General features: G+C 45.1%; 3 protein-coding genes across 3 annotated transcripts; 1 reads left to right on the forward strand and 2 right to left on the reverse strand.

Moving 5' to 3' along the window:
* Positions 1-4,126: 4,126 nt before the first annotated feature.
* Positions 4,127-6,402, reverse strand: LOC129584541 (uncharacterized). Its single transcript, XM_055476738.1, has 2 exons — positions 5,462-6,402; positions 4,127-5,084 (listed from the first exon to the last, which is right to left on the reverse strand). Exons 1-2 carry the CDS (start codon positions 6,257-6,259, stop codon positions 4,467-4,469), a joined length of 1,416 nt encoding a protein of 471 aa, XP_055332713.1. The 5' UTR covers positions 6,260-6,402; the 3' UTR covers positions 4,127-4,466.
* A 3,210-nt stretch (positions 6,403-9,612) lies between these two features.
* Positions 9,613-14,034, reverse strand: LOC129584540 (uncharacterized). Its single transcript, XM_055476737.1, has 13 exons — positions 13,912-14,034; positions 13,712-13,834; positions 13,259-13,452; positions 13,059-13,175; positions 12,854-12,971; positions 12,611-12,795; positions 12,414-12,548; positions 12,121-12,256; positions 10,932-11,098; positions 10,720-10,869; positions 10,534-10,648; positions 10,292-10,434; positions 9,613-9,902 (listed from the first exon to the last, which is right to left on the reverse strand). The coding sequence occupies exons 1-13, from the start codon at positions 13,967-13,969 to the stop codon at positions 9,675-9,677; spliced, it is 1,869 nt and encodes a 622-aa protein (XP_055332712.1). The 5' UTR covers positions 13,970-14,034; the 3' UTR covers positions 9,613-9,674.
* Positions 14,035-17,163: 3,129 nt separating this feature from the next.
* LOC129584722 (uncharacterized) lies at positions 17,164-19,043 on the forward strand. Its single transcript, XM_055477021.1, has 4 exons — positions 17,164-17,285; positions 17,357-18,040; positions 18,122-18,205; positions 18,296-19,043. The coding sequence occupies exons 1-4, from the start codon at positions 17,231-17,233 to the stop codon at positions 18,709-18,711; spliced, it is 1,239 nt and encodes a 412-aa protein (XP_055332996.1). The 5' UTR covers positions 17,164-17,230; the 3' UTR covers positions 18,712-19,043.
* The last annotated feature ends 2,436 nt before the right edge of the window (positions 19,044-21,479 follow it).

Genomic DNA, 21,479 nt, shown 5'->3' on the forward strand with positions numbered 1-21,479 from the left:
CCAACAACGACGGGTACGACGCAGCAGCGACCGTCTACCAAGCACTGGAAGATATGTACAACAATCTGCCACCGAACGATGTACCATACATTTTCAACAGCTCATTTTCGTTGACACATATCCATGCCGTGCTGATCAACGGTTCATCCCAGTTTGAACATTTTAATTTGACCACAAAGCTGGAAGTTAGTGGGTTCAATCGAGAAACGGAATTGCGGTTCTCGCGGATGGCAGATCCGCAACCGTGGCCAGTATTGAGTTTAATACGGAAGCGCTGCAAGAGGCCTTTGAAGAGCTTCGTAAGTGGGCTGCCGACTTCTGCAGGCGGTATTCTGGTCACTCTACTATTTCGACGGAAGACTCCGGAACTTATTTCTTTTTTGGTTAAAATCTGTCAAATTGGTTTAAAATGAATGACGAATTTTGATGATCATTTAAACACATCGAAACTTTTAACAGGACAAATTGCGAACACAACACCAGTAAAGTTTTCCTTTTCGCTGTCGGCGATGCAGGCATTCAAATTTGCCAGGTTCATTCCCACGAATGAACTAAACGAAAGGTCAAGCCCGATAGTTTTACTGGCATCATTGGACCACAGACTTAAGAGGAAAGATATAATCACCATTCGGCATAACGTGGACGTTTTGTTTGAAGTAAGCCGTAAAGTTACTTCAGTATTAAATTTAAATATTACAATACCGCGCATTCCAATGCTTGCAGTACCCATCCGGAGCAAGGAGGCAACACCAATGTATCTTCCTAAACTACACGTCCAAATACTGGTCTGAAGACGGTTGCCGGATGACTGCTAAACATGCTAAATGGAACAGCACAACCGTGAAATGCACCTGCGATCATCTAACGCCATTCTCGCTTCTGCTGACGTTGTGTGGCAGCTTATCGAGATCCTTCGTTCCCAAGGATAAACCGTTCACTTTGGATCTGGCTGTTGTAACGACAGCCACAACTATCGTGGCGGCAGCATGTTGCCTCTTTGCTCTGTTAATCATAACGTGGGTAGTGATGTTTTCTTGTTGGGGTGCACTTATCGTATTACATATAATCGGAGCATTTTTGGAAATTCTGTAAAACGTTTTTAGGGTCAGAATTTTGCGGCGTAGCGTTATTTGGGACGAGATGACATTTACACGGACGGGTTTGTGGATAGCGCTGTTCGGAATGTATCTCTTCACCATTTTCTCCCAGTTAATCGTTTACGCTCCTGAACTGTGCGGACAAAAATTCTGCCTGGCAAGTGGCATTTTGGTGCACTGGTTTGCGTTGATGAGCGTTGGATGGACGGCGGTGCAGACAGTTCACCTCATTCAAGTTGTACTGTATCCCGAACATTACGGGAGGAAATATCACCTCCCAGGGGACACATACCATGGATTTAAAGTGAAAGCTGGGTTAGCCGCGACACGTGAGTGCATCTTTTCTGGTTTTCTGTGTACCTGTAAGCACGCCCGGCCAACTAAAGCTTTTCTTCTTTTTGTTATAGTCGTTCCCATCGTGTTTCCGCTTCTCGCCTCCATGCCACATTTTTCTGAGACGTTAACTACATCGCTTGGTGGCTACGGTTATGCAGACCATGAGAAATGGTAACGAAAACCTTGATGATATTTTGCGCAATCGAAACATCTTTGTGTAGTGTTGTTTGCGAGTAGGTGCTGGCTGGACGGTGACCATCTGTGGATTCCCTGGGTGACTTTCATTGTGCCACTATTGGCTGCTGGCGTACTGAACATCGTTGCGGTGTTAATATATATCTACAGTAAGTCAAGCCAGCTTCTTCTATTTCAACCAATCACAGACTTTTTAAATGTATGAAAGGCTGTTTCTGTAACTCAGAATTTCTAATGTTTCTACTGTTATTAGCAATTAGGAAGCGTCGACAAGGGTTCTCACTCGGCGAAAATGGTAAATGGAACGATGCCGATGCTGTCAAGCATAGACTTTACGGCGTGATCATCAACACCGGTTTGATGGGATTGATCTGGTTGAGCGTGTGGCTGGCGCTCTTCTCCTGCTTCATTGACCAGACACTGCAGTACATCTTCGTTCTATTATTGACTGTCGCGTGTGGATCGCAAGCGGTGTACATTATCATCTTCCAAGGGATAATTTCGGGCCGGAGTTCAAAGAACACGAGCAGCGCCTGAAACAGCAGCCGACCGTATGCCACTGCGCGGGTATAATTTCCGGCCTTACAACGGGATGGTTCACTGCCAGATTTTCGTAGTGTCCAGTTAGATCATAAGCTGACCCGATGTGTTTCATTCTCGACTGTCGCTCTTTTTTGAACACGTATTTCCACTTTTTTTTACCGCTCGCTAGCAAAGCGCCGCAAAACTTTCTTTTGGTGTTCCCTTAAATTTCAGAAGCATAGTAATTCATTGATTTTGTAGGTGCCATTACCAGTAGTTTTAGTTTGTTAGCAATCACTCGTTTGTTACACCACTATACATTTCCCGATTTCACCAGAAGCGAACTGAAAAAAGCGAGAAACCTCCAGCCCTAGCAATAAGCTGTCGGTTATTTGCTGTTTGCAGTAATAAGGGTACAGGAGTTCTTAAAGTTCATCAGGTACTAACCCGGTACTTTTAAAACTGAAGCTTCCATCATGCATACTCCGTGCAGCAAACGGTGAAACCATACAGGGTGCAGCAATAAACCGGAAGCAAACCAAATTATCAATTTCCCTACTATGCTAACGGTAGGATACTAGTAAAATGAACGTTAGCATGCATTGGCGGACCGGAGCGAGGCTTTAGCAAAATTTCCGCTGCTTTGGCGGTATAGGGCCGCACAAGAAGTAGTGCATCGTGGGATAACGGCGCATCGTACAAAAGTATGTAAAAATATGCCCCTAGGCCAGTTTTTTCTCGTTATGTTAACTTCTAAATATGTTGGAAACTGCATTTATTTAAGTTTCGTCTTGCAAGAAACAGTGAAGAAGAGCATAATTACTTATGAAATAATATTCCATGGGCTATTCATTTGCAGAAGGTATCTGTGGAGATAAAGGAGCGGACGATCTTGTGTTTTGTCGTGATTTGGAGACGTTGCGCACAGTATGCACAAGCTACAATCATATACCGACCACGACACAATCGGTAGAGCTTCCTTTCTCAAGCAGTTACGTAAACCTGGATGAGTGCCTAAACCTGACTACGAAGTAGACAGGAACCTCAAGAATCCCTGCTACAAACACGAGAAATACAAGAATAAGAAGAGCAAACTTACCGACCATACACGCTAGATGGTACTGTAATGACACAGGTTTAAGGAACGCTCTAGGGGCCGGGCAGCGCACACACCACGCCTCCCCTACGTTCCTTAAACCTGTGTCACTACAGTAACAGAAGCGATAGATGCAGAGCGAAGAAGGACCGAAGTCACGGAAGATTTAGAGAAGCGAAAGGTCACCACGTTACACTGCACTACAAGTCCGAAGATGACTGCGAATGCCAGTGAAGTTGAAGGTCAACCGAAGGCTTGAGAGTATAACACTCAGAGGTCTCAGGCTGTTCCTCTTACTCAAAAGCAAACTGGTTCAACCGTGAATTTAATCGCATCGAGATCAGATCCCTAGCTGCAAAACCGAAAAAATGCTTATCCTAGTACAGTGCGCCGCTGCTTTTATAAGCAATTATTTGGACACATGCAGGTGCCACTCTGCCACACAAGTATCACCCGGAGAAAAATAAGATACTCGAACAACAACAAATACAGCCAGCTGACCATTGGCTAATAAAAGCCACAAAATACACGTGGAACAATCCGACTCGTCGTACAAGCGTATTACATAGCCTAAACTCCCGTAAGTCATCGTGGGATCAAGGTTACGTCTCACGTGCCCGTCGAGGTCGAAGTTTCTTGCTGGTGAATTCTCAGAAGTATATGTAGAAGTAAGGGTAAACTTCGGGGTATCAGCCAAAGTAGACGTAGAAGTACCGGTAGACGTACGTACAGATGTGGATGGGTGCACCCATACACGTTAATTCCGGCTCTTCAGCTACCGTTATTATCGAATTTTTGGCCCTGGGGGCTGGGATGTAAATAGTTCGAACGTGTTGGCGGAGTGAGGCTTATTTCGGGGAGGAGGCGCAATTTCGGTGGGTGGTATTGTAACGGTTTTATTTCGAAGGGGATATTATATTTCAAACAACTGCGCATCTATAGCCGACAGGAAGGCGGACGGGTGGAAGCCACCCGGTTCTAGTGAAGTCGAATGCAGTAATTGCCGGTTTATATAGCCACACAACCTTGCGAACAGCATTTGGTTATTCTGGAGCATACGAGTATACCGACCTATACGGCTTTAAGTGTTTGCCAACGAGCACCACATTATGTTGATGTCCGTTTACTGTTTGTCCGTTACACTTGTCGGCATGGACTACAATAAGCCACATCACAAATAACGCCAAACACATAAATAAGCTTGAGTTAGTATAAAGTCATTAGACTATGGCATCGATAAAGTCTTGCAGTTCACGGTTGGAACTTCCGCCCGGTGCGACGACCTCCCGAATCTTATCCTTCCATTTCAGCGCTGCCTTCCGAGCCGCGTCACTCTCATAGCTGACACGCCGAACGGCCGCGACAATTTTCTCACTGTTGATATTTTTTTTCTCTTCATCATTAGCAGCGTGCTCACGGCGAATCAGCGACTCTCCCACACCCAGCTCTTCGACCCACAATGCGTTCTCCAGTTGATCCCCAAAGATGGGCCAACCGACAACGGGCTTGCCGTGGAACAAACTCTCGATCGTGCTATTCCATCCGCAATGGCTTATAAAAACCGCGGTGGCTCGGTGGGCCAGGATCAGTTTTTGCGGTGCCCAGTGTAAAAACAGTCCCGGTGCATCCGGATTATCCAAGTGTGTATCGATGCCGACGCGTACGTCACCCGGTAGAATGGATTGCTGATGCTGGCGGATGGAAAAGATGAAGGGCTTTTTCAGCGCCTGCAGGGCCTTAGCGACCTCCACGATACGGCTTTCGTTGGGAATGACCACCGAGCCAAACGACACGTATACCACTGAGTTGTTTGGTTGACGGTCCAGCCAACGTGTGACCTGAGAATATAGCTTACAGCGGAGTTGTACGTAGATTAACATCGAACTCGTATAATCAATTTTATTATTCGCTTGTACGTCTCTCGAACACTTCGGGGTTTCTGGTTTCTAACCGGATGCGCCTTGCGCGTGTACAAGTCTATCGGTTGCAATACTTTTAATAGGTTCTGTTTTCTCATTCTGAGTTTGGTAATAATCGAAGTTTTAAGATTAAATTTATCGTCGGAAATGCATTAGATTCTCGCTTCGCGTAGATCGTGGCTTATGCATATTTTTGATTATGCTACATTGAAATTATTAGCTCATACTCTGTCGTTGAGTCAGACGGTAAGATCGATATTACGATATTTATTCCGTCGTTATGGTCTCTGCGTCACCTGTTTCCCTAACTCGGCATGGCTGGGATTCTTATCACCCTTCTCTTCCGGCATAAACGGTCCCACGCAGTAATACTCCATGTTGCTCATACGGGAATCCTGCTTGATTTCATCAATAAAACGCTGCTCGATTTCCCGGAACGAATTAATAAGGAATCCGTTCGCCGTAGAGAAGAACTGGTTAATGGTTAAAGACAACTCTTTCTGCGTTGGGCCGATTGCCGGTTGTGGGCCTTCCGACTCGGGACGGATTATGTCAAAACGTTCCATATGGTTTGTCTCGATGACCGGTGTGCGCTCGGTGACATAAAGCATATTGCGGAACGGTCCAAGGGATGAGCAATTTAGGAAGTAGTACGGCAGCTTCCGCTCAACACACCCGACCATCGCTCCGGCCACGAAAATATCGGCCACCACCGCGTTAACCGGCACGGTGATACCATACTGATCTTGGCCATCCGCGGGGGGCTGCCCAGCCACCGGTATCCCTTTGACGAGTTTTTGCAGCGCCGGCAGACCGTGATCCTGGAACTTCATCACGGAAGTCACGGTGAGAGCATCATCCGATTCACACTCGGGGATGCCATCTTCCAGTCCAATCAGGTGGATGGATTTTTCGTCCTCCGGAGTTAACTCGCACTTCTTGCGAAGATGTTCCACGGCCGCTTTGCAGATAACGAAGGTAACTTTGTGATTACGTGCTCTTAGTTTGCGGGCCAGTCCCACCATCGGGATAGTGTGTCCGAATCCTGGGATCGAAATCAGCAAGAAATGTTTTATGGTGTTCTGAGCTGCCATGGTAGGTACAGTAATAACTTTAAGCGAAGTTCACCGGCGCTGCTAGCGATCTGACTGTCTTGAGAAATCAAACAAACTGGCGAAACGTAGAAGTAAGACTATGATACAAAGCCGGAAAAGGTATCAGTTCGCTATCGCCGCCATGCGCTGATAAGATAAGCACTTTAATTGTTTGGAAATGCTAATAATCAAAATACTACGAGCGCATGATTTATTCAGTAATGGATTTCTGCTCGGCATTCAAGGCGCTGTCACATCTTTCCCGCATTCATTGTAATTAGGTCTGATCATGAGCCAATAATTTTGTCAAATTGCATTTCACAATTAGCATTGCCTGAAATTTGCTCTGGTTCTGCAAAGTGCGCATCAAATTAATGGAAAGAATTTCCTTTAATTCGTTATACAAGCGCAGTACGAGTTCTGTAATCGATCTGCGGTGGCACTTGCCAAGGAATACGTGTAATGGTAATAATTATTATTAATAACTGACAACGGTAGTACATTTTTCTTGTTCTGCTGGCTTGCTGTGATCTAAATGATGAACTCTGTTATTGGCGTATTTCACAGAAAGAAAAACTTTGAGCGACTGCTATTTCAGAATGTGTGGAAATCAACCGTTTCTGATTGCCGAGCGTCCAGCTCAACAGCAGTCTTATCTTTACATCCTGCTTCTGATTCAGTGGTGGCGCTCCACCTAGTCGTTTACACGCTTACGGCGTTACGCCAACCGATGAATAATGATTAATGTGAGATCGATTAATGTGATGTGCTTAACAAGACTGAATACGATCCTGACAAAACGTTTGTACGAACCGCGGCTCCGGTAATCCGCCGCCATATCTTCGTCCATACTCCATCTGATGACCATCGCCACAAAAGAACGTCATCAGATTGTTAAAGATAATAATTTTTGTTTACTAGTATATCTCGTGATCGATTCCCCGCTTGATTAAGCGGGTGTTGAGCGTGAAGTGGCAGCTGTGGATGTTGGTTGTGGTTCGACAGGGTGCATTTCTTTGCAAGTTCGCAGGCCAAACTACACGCCAGATTCATAGCTACACGCATATCAGTAAGGGACAGTCTAACTGCGGAGCGCATTTACGCATTGTGGCAAACGTAGTGCAGTGGCCATCGTGCTAGGCGCTAACATCGCGCTTAAGAAGAGATTATACCGATTTCGACCTCTTTCGACTATTCTCACTGGCACAATGCGTGCGCTTGTGCTACATCATAAGTTCATAACTACACATCTGACCTAACACTATGATATTTTCACTACATTGAAAGTCTGAAATTGGTTAGACAATTTTAATAGGTAAAAGTCACTGATCAAAAGCCGTTATTTTCCGGATGTAATAACAATTCAAGCAGATTTTTGAAATTTTTCTTTCAAACGTAGCGATGTGCTCCGCTAAAATGACTAAAGTTCTGTGGAGCGTTTTTCCAAAAAAACAACCATTCTTGAAAAAAACAAACTTTTTGACACCCAAAGTTACTTTTTTTTATTTTTGACAGAATATACAAACATTTTCTGCGAAAACGCTCCACAATTCTTCTTGAAAATAATTTTTCTTAAATCTGATCAAATGTCAGAATTTTCTGACATCTTTGAAAATTGTTATTGAGTTTAGAAGTCATTTTTGGAAAAATTTTCAGAACGTGGCGAAGAACCCTCTTTTGTTCTGCGCTTTCCTTTGCTCTTACCGATTCTGCGCTTGCAGGGCCGCCACACCACATTGTGTGCACACCGAAGAGTGGACTTTGGCCACTCTTTCATGTGCACTCACGGGACAGCGCTATGTCTTTCCATTGTCTAGCGCCTTTGTCATGCTCTATGCGTCCTCACTGTGTAAACATGAGCTTTGTCTGCTCCTATCACACTTGCAAGCTGGCATGGTATATATGACAACCACAAGGCATCTTCCAGAATGAAAGAAGCGCTTCTTGAAGCAATCTTTCTTTCACTGATTTTGACCACAGGTGGCAGTAGCGTAGAAAGATGCGCCAGCCCGCCAAATCGCCCTGGTCGGCAACGAATAACTTTTTTCGTTGCTACCTAATTCTACTCAACTCCCGCCTACTAATAGATGTAACCCTTCTTATTACACTGTAGAATTTCGAAAATCTCATTTTCGATCTTGCTACCATAGTATAAACTCTCCTTAATATGCGTTAGCTGCACCTTTACGTGCTCATCATCCGGACGGGCTTGTACATGGCCATTCCATAATAGCCGTCCCTTTACCGAAAACACTTTGTTAAAGCACATAATGCATGGATCACACATTCCCAACAGCAGAAGACTTGGAGAAATTCATTTTTATCAATTCTTCCGCGGTCGCGATCATCAGGCACACGGGTTTGTGAGGCATCATACACCGAAAAAAACAGCGATAAGACCGGAGACGTTTACGGTGCACATGTGCCTCGTGTTGGAGGAGCATCAAAGTTGGATGTTGTAGCAAAATACCGACCAAGACCGCTTGCGATCAGCAAATGCGTTCATTCCAATAATCCAGGTGTATAACTTGATTGTATAACTCGATTTCGATTAACCGCGCAAACACCATGTCCGTATCTAATTTTTATGCTTGAGAGTAATAAGCGGCTGCGCACAAGCTCAGTATGTCTAAATAAGCACATGAACCGCATTTTCCGAATTTTGTGGGCATTTTCCGGTTCGTTGGGAGTTAACCCGGTCACGTATGGCATGCGTACCTCCCTAAATGTAATTAGAATTCTGTGTTATCAATAAGCGAAATCGTTGCACCGCTATTCTTCTGCAGTCAAAGTTCAACGCTCAACGTCCAATGGCTTTTTCCACTTTAGCTTCGTTCTCAATCACTAGATACACCATACAGTATCGATAATTTTCCCTCTGATCAAAAGTACTCTGTAAACCCACAATTTAACGCTACATGCAACTAATAGAGCGTCTTTACGCTTAGCCTAATTAAATTTATTCTTGTTTAAGCGCAAGGTCTCCCCTTTATCAGCGGAAAAACACATATATCTACGGAAATCCAGATGGCAGTGTCTGTAATCATCTAATAAAATAAAGGGCAACGCACTAATTAACGTAGAAACAGTTATTTACACCGAGTTACAGTACTATCTTTTCCGCTTGACGGAGCCGGATGTACTGGATACAGCCCACTGCGCTTTAAACATAACAGCACGAATTAAGCTTGCCAGAAAATGCACTGTGACAATGGAGTAATGCTCTGTAAAAATCGTTCTCGTCTGTTTTGCTTCATTTCTATGTTAAAAATGGTGTGCACAAAAATTAATTTATTTGCACAAAAGCAGCTGAGCGTCTGCGGATTTCTAAGAAACCAGCGAAAGTCGGGGAGGTTAAAAATGATAGAATTCATAACACAATTACTTTTTAATGTACGGGGAAGGATTACATGCGTTAGCCACTTTCGTGACTTTCCACCACAAGACCACTGTCTTCATAGCAACGCGTGTATAAGAAAAGGGAACACCAAAACCGTTGTGCGCCCTCCTGGTGAAAGATTTGCACCCGGTCCTTCTCCAGTCTGGCCACGGATAAGTCGAAGGACCCGTTGACCGGACGCACAGTGTACTCTGTCCATATGGGATTGCCGTACACTTCCAGGTACGTGGACATGGACATTTGCTGCAAGTACACTGTGTGTCTCAATTACTTTCAGCACCAAGTCTCTTCAGTTTTCTCATTATAAGCTGCTAGAGAGAAATGGCCCGGCACATGGTACCAACATCCACAAATACGAGTACTCATATGATGAAATTTTCACTTTCGCGCACTTTGAAACGCTTTTATTAGCAACGCGTTGTTGTGCAACACTAACGGTTTTCGTGCCAATAAGTACTATTCATTTGGTTTCGCTTATTTAATTCCAGATCCTATGTAATAACTTGTAAAATAAATTCGAATTGCAGGATGCAATAAAACAGTGTGCAGAACTGTCGCTAAGTGCGCGAAAGTGAACTTCGGTAAACAGACACGAATTTAGTACCACGAAGCAGCCATTTTCCTGAACAAACCTGAGGCGCGGCCCGATCTTGACGCGTCGGAGTGTTAAACGCAAACCGATGCACACGTAACACTCCAGACCCTTCATATGTCATCTGGAACTGCTGATCGGCTATCTGCCGGATTTCTTGAACAAACGGCGGCTCGGCTACACCTACGTAAGAACTACCAGTTTAGGAATTAAAGTATATCTCGGCTTTCACGATGAGGCAGATGTATGGTGGAAGGAATTTAGACTGGCGTGTTCACATACTGCTGTTGATGTTTCTTAGCCGGCGCAACACCAGCGGCGATACAACGCGTCGAAACTGCGCGGAATGCTGGTGTTCTCTCCATTGCCCGTCGATCAGCACGTGATCGGCACACATCTGGGTCGAAAAACCCAAAAATATCTAACTTTTTGTACTGCATAATTTTAGGCTAATGGTATGACATTTACCACATTCAGCGTTGGTAATGGTGTCGATGGATCCAAGGACATGCGAATGGTACGGTTGCGGGAAAGTTGGCCGTCCGATCCGTTTTGCATATGGCTGCGCGCTATCATGGTAAAGGTCAACTCCCCGTTGACGCCCATGGCGGCGGTAGTCTGCAGTGAATTCATCCACACTCATTACTGCTCGTGACCATGCACTGCGTTCGTCGGTGTACCAGGATTATGCCTTTCTCAGAATGCAGTGACTGTTCGACGATCTCGCCGATTCTGATCCGAAGAGAAGTGTTTCGGCAACTCTCCTCCGTCATTACAACATCTCGACTGGCCGGTTGCTTAAAGATTCGTAGATGCCGTGGAGTAGCGCAGGTGTCGTTCTTAGCATCTGTCGGCAATTACTTACAGTTATGTCATGTATTAAGTTTGACTATGTTGGAGAACTGTATTACGTATGTAGTACGGTATATAGGGGGCAAAAGTAAACGTGTTCCACCGTTCCCTTGTACTGCTGCCGTCACCCGGCTGGACTTTGACGTTGTGGCTGAACATGGCGCTTATGTACCGCGCCAGATTTAACCACATGTATTGCCGTAACGTCACACTCCAGGCGGGTGACGGCAGCAGTACAGGGGAACGGTGGAACGCGTTTACTTTCGCCCCTTATATAAATTTATTGCAAGGCACATAAAATTTAATTACGGGAATGGACGCGTGCCGAAAAAAAGCAGACAAATCTCCGCGTTTACAGCCGATGACATGTATGATGGTAGAGTAATTATTTCTTTGAAACCATTGCCACTGATTAACGGAACATTGCTGACGGAGTAATTTTTCGTTAGGCGTAGCGCTGTATCGTGATACGTCTAAAAGGCAAGAGATAGAGATTTTGGTTGTTTTTTCAATGTTTAAATTTTAACTGTAAAGTAGTGTGCCCGCGCTTGAAAAGGCAAAATTCGTACGTAAGACGTACGTATTACACGACATAAATGTATGTCGTATTAAAGGCATATTATCCATGTTAAGACTAGCCTTAACATGGATATGCCTTTTAATACGGCATACATTTATGTCGTGTAATATCTTGGGAACGTAATTTGTAACACTTAAGAAGTGACAGACTTGAGGCTCTGGAATGTGTAACACAGGACAGACAAAAACGGAATTCTGTAGACTGCAAAGTTGCAGACTCAGGAGACACAGAAGGTTTATGTATGCGTGTTAGGTGTGTGAAAGAGGGCAGGGCAATGGGCATAGCTGCCTCGTTGAAACAGTGGTAAAAAATTTGCAGAAAAAACACTTACGCCTCCGGCAGTGTTCCGACGTTTCCGGGGGTCGCCACGCTAGTGATTTCTTAAAGCTAGACTGTTTGTTGGATTTACACGAGAAATCTAAATATTTGCTGCATACCGGTATCTAAAAAACGGAAGGCCCCGGAAGGTGCTGTGGTCACATTAGTCCGTATCTCCTCGAATGTACCGTGATACGGCCAGGGCACAGTGCGCTTATACACCAAGGTCACTGTCTCGTTGTTGACGGTGATATTCTGTGCAGTGGAAAATGTCAGATAATCTCGAACACGGTAAGGCTAAGACTGTACGCGTACAATTTATAATTTTACACGGCCTTTTGCCAAACGATAAAACCGCTTTTTCACTCTTATAATACAGAAAACGGTTTTTGAATGCTGTATATTATGTCACCTGTGTTATGGTGTTCCACTGCCAGTTAAAGGTCTCTAGGACTCTCTGCTTGGGGGGCGTGGTTTCTGGCGCCCTCATATCGATGGTGATGTGTGTGGACAGCGGTGTAGACTCGTCCATTGTAGCATTGAAATCCTGTTCGCACGCTATACACCTGTCACTTCATAGCCAGTAAAAGCTAACCTTAGATTGCTTACAAGACCCGAAAGGGTATACAGAGCGCCAGTCAGATAAACACCATAGTGATGCTCGACCAGCTGGACACCGGACGGTATGGCTGGGCCGTACGCGTACGATATGGCGAACTGGTTGGGTTTGTGGTTCGCCATTTGTGTTACCGACATAACGCTTTTGTTTGAGAAGGAAAACGCACCGTTGAGACCTGCAAAGCACCGAAAGGTTTGTAGTGTTAAAACTGTACCGCGTCGTCGTCGACGTACTGCGATTGACCAAGTCCATTTTGTCCAGAATACATTCATCTGGATCGATCTGGAAGGCGCCCAGAATATACCAGCGCACCGCCAGCTGGTAGAAAGGTGCCGGTTGTCCGTTGACGCTCTGCAAAATTTGATGGCCTTTTTTCCGCGCAACAAAACACCGCACGTCCGGTAGATCGAAGATTGATAAAATTATCTGGTAACGTACCACGTCCATTCCTTCCTCCTTGGGAGTGAAAACGATGCCGGTTTCCGTGATACCGCCAGCCGGATGGCTTTGTATGGCAGCATGGAGACTTGTGTTGACCATGGTGAACGTCACCTGCTGCAAGTGAAGAGAAGTGACCAGGAGTTTTGTACCCAAACTAGACCTATGTAATCTTACCAAACCAGTTGTTTCCACCGTACCTCTTTGATATTGCTGTTCGTCAAAGTGACCTTTGCGTTCAGTGCAAACGGAATGCATCGATGGAAAAAATTTAACGGTTTTGCGGCGTTTTGTAGAGTTAGGCAGTATTCGTAAGGATGCTTGGAACTGGCATCTTTAGACAAAAATTCAAAGCTGCTTCCAGTGGATGAGCTGATGATATTATCCGGGATATCTACAAGCAAATATATTACTAACATCATAAAAGCACTTTTATTCGGCATCTGCCAGCACATGTGTCAATACGCGGGCGCACATTTACACTGATTCAAATGATTAAATTTTAAACATTAAAAAACATCCAAAATCGTTAGTGTCCTTCGAGGTTTTTGGACGTGTGTTAAGAGTACCCAAAACAGCGGCTGCATTGTCTCTGACTACTGCTAGACTAAAACGTTGTCATCATTGATTCTTTTCGAGTATGTTCCCGTTACCGAAAACACTCCGTACTGCGCGCACGTGATCGATCGCATCCGCTCCACTGCGGAAGACCTGGAGAAATTCGCGGGGCAGCCGGGTTTGTGAGGCATCACACCACGACAGGATAGTGATAAGCCCTGAAAAGGTTATGGTTAAAAACTCATGGTTGTTAAGCATCAAAGTTAAAATTAATATTATCGTTTTAAGAAAATACCAATAAAAAGCGCTTGTAATCGACGTTGTGCAGATAGTAATCCACCAGTGCCTTTCATTATAGCTACTCAGCAATGCACAACTTTGTTTCAGAAAACTGCTTAATCAGTGTATTGCATTTGTGTTTCTAAAAGCATGAAACGGCTGATGAATTGCAGTGTGGGGAGATCAGTGATGAACATTTGCCGGGAATTTGCCCGTGAGTTGGAAATTCACCGGTCACGGTATGCAGTTTGCGCCTCACTAAACGTTAAGCAAAATTCTCCGTTATCAGTGACCGGAATCGGTGCACCGCTGTTACTCAGCAGTCAAGGTGCAAACCACTGCTCAGTAGCGCTTTTTTATTTAAAATACGCTTCGAATCTGTTACACTAAATAGTAGTGCTTATTCCCGATTTTAAAAAGTAAAAAGCCGTTGTTTTTAAATGTAATATATATGTATTTTAAATATTTTTTTAAAATATAATGTGTGTAATTGGAACGTCTTACTTTTCATGAAAACGAAGGACTGTACGATTAACCACATTCTCTCTCTCTTTTTATGTACGCACAAACGACCAAACATCCATCTTGGTGAGCGGAAACATTTATCCAAATTCAAATCACCGTGCCTGGTACTTTTATCGGAAGCGCATCCGCACAAGCACTCCATGCGTTGCTGTTTACACTGTACTTTCAGCTTGACGGAGCCGAAAAAATGCATAAGCGACGGAATATTTCAAATTTCGGCTTAACAGACAATGCGCAGGGATAATAATACTCCGTAAAAAGCGTTCTCGTTTTGCTTGACCGCATTTCCTTGTTACAGTGACGTGCGAAGCGACCGGGTATGTTACATGCATCGCCGGTCTCATATACCATGCGCAGGACACGAAGTCTGAAGGCCACTATTTGTTTCAATAAGCCTATAGAATGTTGCGTCAAACTGGGCGGTTAATTACCGGCAACGAAAGCCGCTCAACAAAAGTAGTCTGACGTCTTTCCGGTTATTAGGTGCTTCGGCTACTTCCGGATTCTTTCATCCCGTTCACGTGATACATTTATTTCAACAGCCCAGCACTTGTATTAATCGGATTGAAAGCTGAACTTAATAAGCTCTGGTATCCGGCACTCTCGGCTGGATTGTTGGCAGATTTTAGCGCTACGGAATCTGCTGATAAATTTAAGGCTTCTAGCTGAAACAGCGCGCGGTAGAAGCCAAAGTCTAAAACATTTCTTCAGCAAATTATGGCGCTAGTCACCTTCTTTTGCGCAAGCAGCGCCGGGCTGATTATTCTGCTTGGTTGTTTAGCGTGGGGTTGCGAAGGGCGGGCATGGTTCCGTAACCCGCTAAGACATTCCAGCGCAGTCTTGCCGTCGCTGAAAAGTTCTGCTCAACACACTCGGCATCGGAAAACTGTGGTAAGACAGCTATTTGCGCTTCTTAAGACATACACCTCAGTGGTTTTTTATAAGCAGTTCTGTGATTGCTTTAAACGTTATGTGAAATATTTGCCTATGATTTTCTTGCCGTCGGAGCGCTACCAGGAAAAGCGACTTGATAAAAATTCGTATTCCGCTTTTTAGATAATTTGTTTGAATTGGGATGATAAAATCAGAGTAGGCCCAGTTCAACTGAAAATGCGGGAAAGTGCCGGTTTTGGTGACCTTTACATATTTTTCCAACCTTATGAATTAGAGGCGCAACAGACCCGTAAAGGGCTGATTATGGAATTTGGGTTGAGACGCTTTTGTTACATTGTATTAACAGCTGCATTTTAATAGGCGCTGTATCCCAGCAAAATGGCGCCGCTGCTGCTTTATCAACCGGCGAACCGCTTCATTGGAAACCCAGAAGTTACGTCCGCTGAGCTGGAAGGTACACCGCGCTTACGCGGCGCTCAAGTGCCGGTTAAGCGCAACTGCCGTTGGGCTCCCAGTGTCAGCCACATGGGATACGCATTCCTGTGAGCACTCAAGACGCCACACACCTACTCTTTGTAGGATCCGTCCAACTGAAGAGCAAAAGGATTATGCGTCAGCCACACCCTGCGATCGGAATAATAAAATTTTCAGTATTACAATTAATGTTTTCGTTTTACTGACTAAGAAATATCTACAAGCAAAAACTGAGCAAAAAATAAAGACGGTGTAGAGTGGTAATTGTCGTACCTACGTTTGATATCATGTTCATGGCTGTTGGTGTTGATTTCTTTAAAGAGTTGTTTCGTTCTAGATTGTTTTGCTTTACCCTTGTTAACAATCAGCCGTTTCTTTAGTCCTGTAATGACCTGTACTGTACGCTGCAATAAATACATTGCGGTGCAGCGTAATAGCTTGATTTGTTGCAATGGGAAAGCTATTCACATGAAGACCGTCTTTTTGTTTCCGGTGCGAGTGCAAACTGAATCACTGATCCATAAGGTAATCGCTAATTGTAATGATGGGTCTTGATTATAGATGTCTTGTTAACAATGCACGATAATTCCCGGTAACACCGGACCAGAAGATTCTCGGACGTGGTTCCGGCATTCTGTGTTCTGCAGGTTCTGTGTTTGTTTCTTAGATTTTCAGTGAATCAGGGAGCCTGCGGAAGCGACTTATTGCTAGTACTAAATCTTCCTTTAGCTAGTAGCTTGCAGTCATAAATAAAGCAAAGTGCAGTGTCCCGGTGTCATTCCGCTATTTATTAATATAATAATAAGCCCCACCATCATATTACTTCCAAAAATTAAGCGGTTTGATACTGAAACAAACCTTAAAAATTAGTTCGAGTACAACTTTACGAGTTAGAAGAAACATTTAAACTGCGCACATTAAGAAAACGGGTTAATTTTTTTGCCCATTACAAAATGCAGGAAGAAAGGTCAACGCTAATTCACCACAGCGTCAAAATCCGGAACAGATCGTGTTGAGGTTCAATAAATTATCATGTACAGTATTATGACAATAAATTACGAGATCACATATAGCTTGATTTTACCTGGATGCGGAAATTGCGGCATTATCTTTAAAGGCAATAATTATTGTGAGACAAAGATGTATCATGTGTGACTGGACTTTATCAACCTTCCGTCCCAGTGTGTTAACGCAAAGATAATAAAATCATTGAATTAAAGATGCGCATTTCTGCTACGAGCATCTAGTGTATGAAAATAATGTTATCGCATGAGAAGCCGATTTTATACCGTTTGTTTCCACAGACTTATGACGAATAAGCTTAACATTAAGATAAGAGGGAAAACAAAATCTTTTGCACTGACGCGATAAAAGACATTTCTTGCGATTTCCACGCTTACTATAACAGTTCTACAATTTATTAACATTCCCATGCAAGCATCATGGAGCGTCACGTGATACTATGGAGAACTATTTTCTCTGTCGTCTGTTTTCCCAGTAAACAACCAATCATCGTCGGTAGCACTAAAATATCGTCCGCACAAAGCATGACTAATATTACTTTGTAGGGATTTTCTGCCATCCTTTGGCACATGCACAACAGGAGCTTAACCGGCAAACCAGAAACAAATGCAACTATTTAGAGGAGTGTTACACATGGACTTCTTTGCCTTCCGGCAATGCACTGAGCTGTGATCTGGACAGCGTCCTGCAGACCAATCCCAACGCAGTTCTGGATTCTTGTCCCGCTTGGTTCCGGGCGTATTCGGTGTATCCATTTAGTTTCCAGATCATTCCAGACGAAACTGGCGCCGAACCCGAAGAGAAGCTGTACTCTCAATTCGCGCGGTCGAAATGCTACGTCAAAGCTGCTCCCAGTTCGGTGTACCCGAATAGAAAATCGGCCATCTTGCGGTCAGCTGCCTTTCGGCCAAACGGATGCGTCAAACTGCAAACAACGTTTTGGTACCGGATGTCTGCTGCGCCGATCATCACGGGTAACCGCGACAAGGATTACTTTCTGGAGTTGGTAGTGCACCATTCCGCGGATAGTACACCCGGTTTCGTCCCGAACTGGCAGATCTGGGGTAGCTCAAGTGATTACGCAACCTTTCCTGGTCCCAATATGTGGACAAGAGTTCAAATGGAATACGCAGTGGATGACCAGTTTACTCTCAACTTCTACGCGCATCACGGCAACACTTGCAACACAACATCCATCGATATAGACGGCATCGATACCAAGATAGCAGGTAAACGGCGCAATTCTGCATACTTGATGTCGTGTTTTTAGGCAAAAATGTTGCATACCTAAAGAACGAGATTGGTTTCAGCTCCATCTGCCTGCACTGTAAGGCCATCAGTGTCTGCCATACAGGAACCTAGCACATCCGTCGTGCCGGAGATCGCTGTTACAGGTACGAGCAATATAATACCGTTTCTGTAGACCTTCCATCAGTAGCGATAATACAGTAAATTGTGGGTAATCAGTCTGTTGGTTTTTATAGACACGGCTGCTTTTACAACTGTTACGCCCCCGCCCATCGCGCAGCACTGTGAGTTCAGTCCCGCCGTCGTCGCTCGTTGCGCCAACGGCTCCGTTGCAATGCCCGCAGTGCAGCCTGAGCTGAGCGAGGCCAGTGAAGCCGTGTATGCCGGTGACAACACGTACCTGTGTCGGACACATTTGCGCAGCTTGCATGCATGGCTCCTGGAACAAGCTGCCAGACTGCATCCACAGCAACCACCGAATTTGTTCACGACGGTCAATTGTCACCAAGGAGCACTGCAGTTCTCGGCGTCGGATCCGGATACTACACAGTCCACCGCGTTACACTTCCGGACAGCATCGGTGGATGCAAAATGCCGAAACATTTTTGCCGGGTTTTTATCACAATTGACGTTGCTAAGCAAGGGCATGTAATCCGGCAACGGTTGTTTTCCTCTATTGCCTGCTCTGTTGCCTGAAAATACTGTATGATTTAGCTATTGCGGCATTGCCTGAAAATCATGGCTAAGTCATACGATCTGTAATCTGTATGACTTAGCTACGATTTTCATAAGAAACCGCTTGTTGGCGTTGTGGTGGACTGTTGATTATAGACCGTCAATTGTGTTGTGATTTTGCTTTTCTGTTTGTTTAAGAGATACTCGTATATTGTGCGTCAGTAATAACTATATTAATTGTCAGTACACTGTACAGTATAAGTGGTATTTCTTTATTGGGAAAAAGCCATCAATACAACAAAAAGTGCATACGCAGAATACTACGCAAAATGATTTACATTTAAACATTAAAAAAACAACCAAAATCGTTAGCGCTATCAGTCATTTTAGAACGCATACTCAAAGTGCCCAAAACAGCAGCAGCATTTCCTTTTACAACAGCCAGGCTAAATCTCTGCTTTAAAAATGCAGTAGAACGGGGCTCCCCTGTGGCGTCGCGAATCTTTCTGCCAACGAAACGAATAAGCTCCGCAAATGCAGGACCAAAGGTTCCAAAGGTCTCGACCGCCAGGGGATAAAGAAGATATCCCATTTCTTCCACAAACGCGTACTTACGACGTTTCCTGTCTTCGGCCAAAAGCGCAACACTTCCGGATGCACTCGCGCTTGCCCGCACGTGCGATAAGGCTACTGTGTTCCAACATGTAGCGTCCCAAACGAGCGCTTTGCCATCACGTACAGGGACGAGAGTCATGCCGTCTGGCCGCGTATTGTTTATACCGGACAGTCCCAGTGGCTCGCTTTGACATGGATACCCAGCATGTTCCAAAGCCCGCTTTGTTACGTCGTTGAGTTCGACATGTCTAGACCATCTTCCTCGGCTGCTGGAACAGGATAGGCCGTGGTGACCATTTGTGTCCACATGGCTTCCGCAGTTCACACAGTCGTGCTCTTCTACAACTGGAAGTCCAAACCTAAGTGCGATGCCAAAACGTACTTCTTCATCCCGCAAGAACGTGCGCAAATTAGGTGCAGGCAAAGCATTTAGCCATGCGCCCGAATCACGGTGTAGCACAGCTAAAAGTACGGCTCTGTTCGCTTCGTCGGTGGTCGTTTGCCTCATTAACAACACTGCTTGGTCAATCAACGGTCGATCCGATGCAGACTGGAACTTTCTCTGATCCATAGCAGGGGGTTCACAGTTGGTTTCTTCGGACCATCGCAGCACAATTGGATCGAGAAGTGTCGCCGTTGCAGGGCGGTAGATCATCGAGACTAGGGAAGTAACCGAATACGCCGATGCCAGAAAGGCAGGGAAAACTAGCGATGTCGTACTCCGTAGCCCCATTCCTCCATCCCTGATAGGGAGCGACATCTGGGTCCACTGTGCGTCGTTCAGGCGGACGTTAAGAATGGACTGCAAACCGGCACGGACGATGTCATCCAGCGATGCAATTAACGCCATGTGCTCATAACATCTGCTTGTGCGGAATCCATAGAGCAGTTTCGGTATCAGTAAACAATTTCGCAAAAGGTACAAGCTGTAATGTGCAGGTATCAGTTTGAGTCGCGATATGAAATACTCCAGCTGCACGGATTTACTGCGGAGGAAAGTCTCGCACGCCGCTGTTATTAGAAGAGCTCCAAGGAGTGTGCATTCTCCTTCCTTAGAAACGGCCATTTCGGGGAATGCATTGAGCACCATTTGAACAGCATGTAACCGATCCACAGTGAATTGTCCCACGCTAAAAACTTCGCATTTGCTGAGATTAAGCTCCAGTCCCATTCTTAAACCGCGTGCAATGATCAGTCGAATGGCTGCAATAACTTTTTCCGCGAAACCAGCTAGGGTGACGTCATCAAGGTATCCAACTGCTATGTCGCACTCTAAGTCTTCAAAGAGTGGAAGTGTTGCAAGGCCATATCCAAACGGACCAGCGGGATCGCCTTGCTGTACACCAGTTTCTGAAGACAACATGAACTTGCCGCAACTCACGTGTGACGCGTGCCGGTAGGACTGCCAGAAGTATCGGAAATATGCAGGGAATTTGTCACGTACAGCAGTCAACAAAACGTCCCGACGCAATGTATTGAAGGCGTTTCTGAAATCGAGCTTTACAATAACGCGCGCGTCCGCATGTGTCGTTTCAACGTAACTCCGAACAGCATGCGCGGCAGCTTCTGCACCTCCCCTTACGCCGACGCCGAGTTGCACGGGAGAAAACATAGCGGCTGCTTCTTCGGCGCACCTGCTGCTGACAATCTTTGAAGTCAATCGTATCCGTAGCGTATCCCCTACAGCGATTGGTCTCACTCCTCCATCTTTTTTCCCCGGTGGAATTAAACTGGCGCCAAAAAAATACGGCCGTATATCATCAGGTATGTCTGTCCTGAGAATCATATTCGTCAGATCAGTGAGTGCGAGACATAGATCACTTTGCTGATCGTCCTTGCGATTTAGGAGGTCTTTCAAATGCTGCGGGCGAAGGCCGAAAACTCCTGCCGGTGATCCGGTGGGAAAACTGAAAACAGCGTTCATTACCTCCGCTGGGGAAACTGGTGGTGGTAAGAAGGAGTCATCAGGTGTTGGAGGGAACTGGCAGTCGTCAGGTGCTGGCGGGTGCTTATCCCGTAGTACTTGAGCAGTTTCAGCATTAATCTCGGCCAGTTTATCATCTTCCAGCAGTATCCTAATAGCTCTTTAATGTTAGCATCTTGGAACATAGAATTTACTGAGGCACGTAG

Source organism: Paramacrobiotus metropolitanus, unplaced genomic scaffold, assembly GCF_019649055.1.
Source record: "Paramacrobiotus metropolitanus isolate TYO unplaced genomic scaffold, Prichtersi_v1.0 Parri_scaffold0000014, whole genome shotgun sequence".
Taxonomy (NCBI): domain Eukaryota; kingdom Metazoa; phylum Tardigrada; class Eutardigrada; order Parachela; family Macrobiotidae; genus Paramacrobiotus; species Paramacrobiotus metropolitanus.

What these genes read in the sequence shown, in the direction of transcription:
- LOC129584541 (XM_055476738.1), bottom strand. Translation starts at nt 6,259, where the DNA reads ATGGCAGCTCAGAACACCATAAAACATTTCTTGCTGATTTCGATCCCA. An exon ending in ATGCCGAGTTAGGGAAACAG is followed by an intron (nt 5,085 to 5,461) that starts GTGACGCAGAGA and finishes CTATATTCTCAG; the next exon opens with GTCACACGTTGGCTGGACCG.
- LOC129584540 (XM_055476737.1), bottom strand. Translation starts at nt 13,969, where the DNA reads ATGAAAGGCACTGGTGGATTACTATCTGCACAACGTCGATTACAAGCG. An exon ending in AGGAGGAAGGAATGGACGTG is followed by an intron (nt 12,972 to 13,058) that starts GTACGTTACCAG and finishes CAAATTTTGCAG; the next exon opens with AGCGTCAACGGACAACCGGC. An exon ending in AAGATCGGGCCGCGCCTCAG is followed by an intron (nt 9,903 to 10,291) that starts GTTTGTTCAGGA and finishes GTGTACTTGCAG; the next exon opens with CAAATGTCCATGTCCACGTA.
- LOC129584722 (XM_055477021.1), top strand. Translation starts at nt 17,231, where the DNA reads ATGGAGCGTCACGTGATACTATGGAGAACTATTTTCTCTGTCGTCTGT. An exon ending in CTCTGTCGTCTGTTTTCCCA is followed by an intron (nt 17,286 to 17,356) that starts GTAAACAACCAA and finishes ATTACTTTGTAG; the next exon opens with GGATTTTCTGCCATCCTTTG. An exon ending in CATCGATACCAAGATAGCAG is followed by an intron (nt 18,041 to 18,121) that starts GTAAACGGCGCA and finishes GATTGGTTTCAG; the next exon opens with CTCCATCTGCCTGCACTGTA.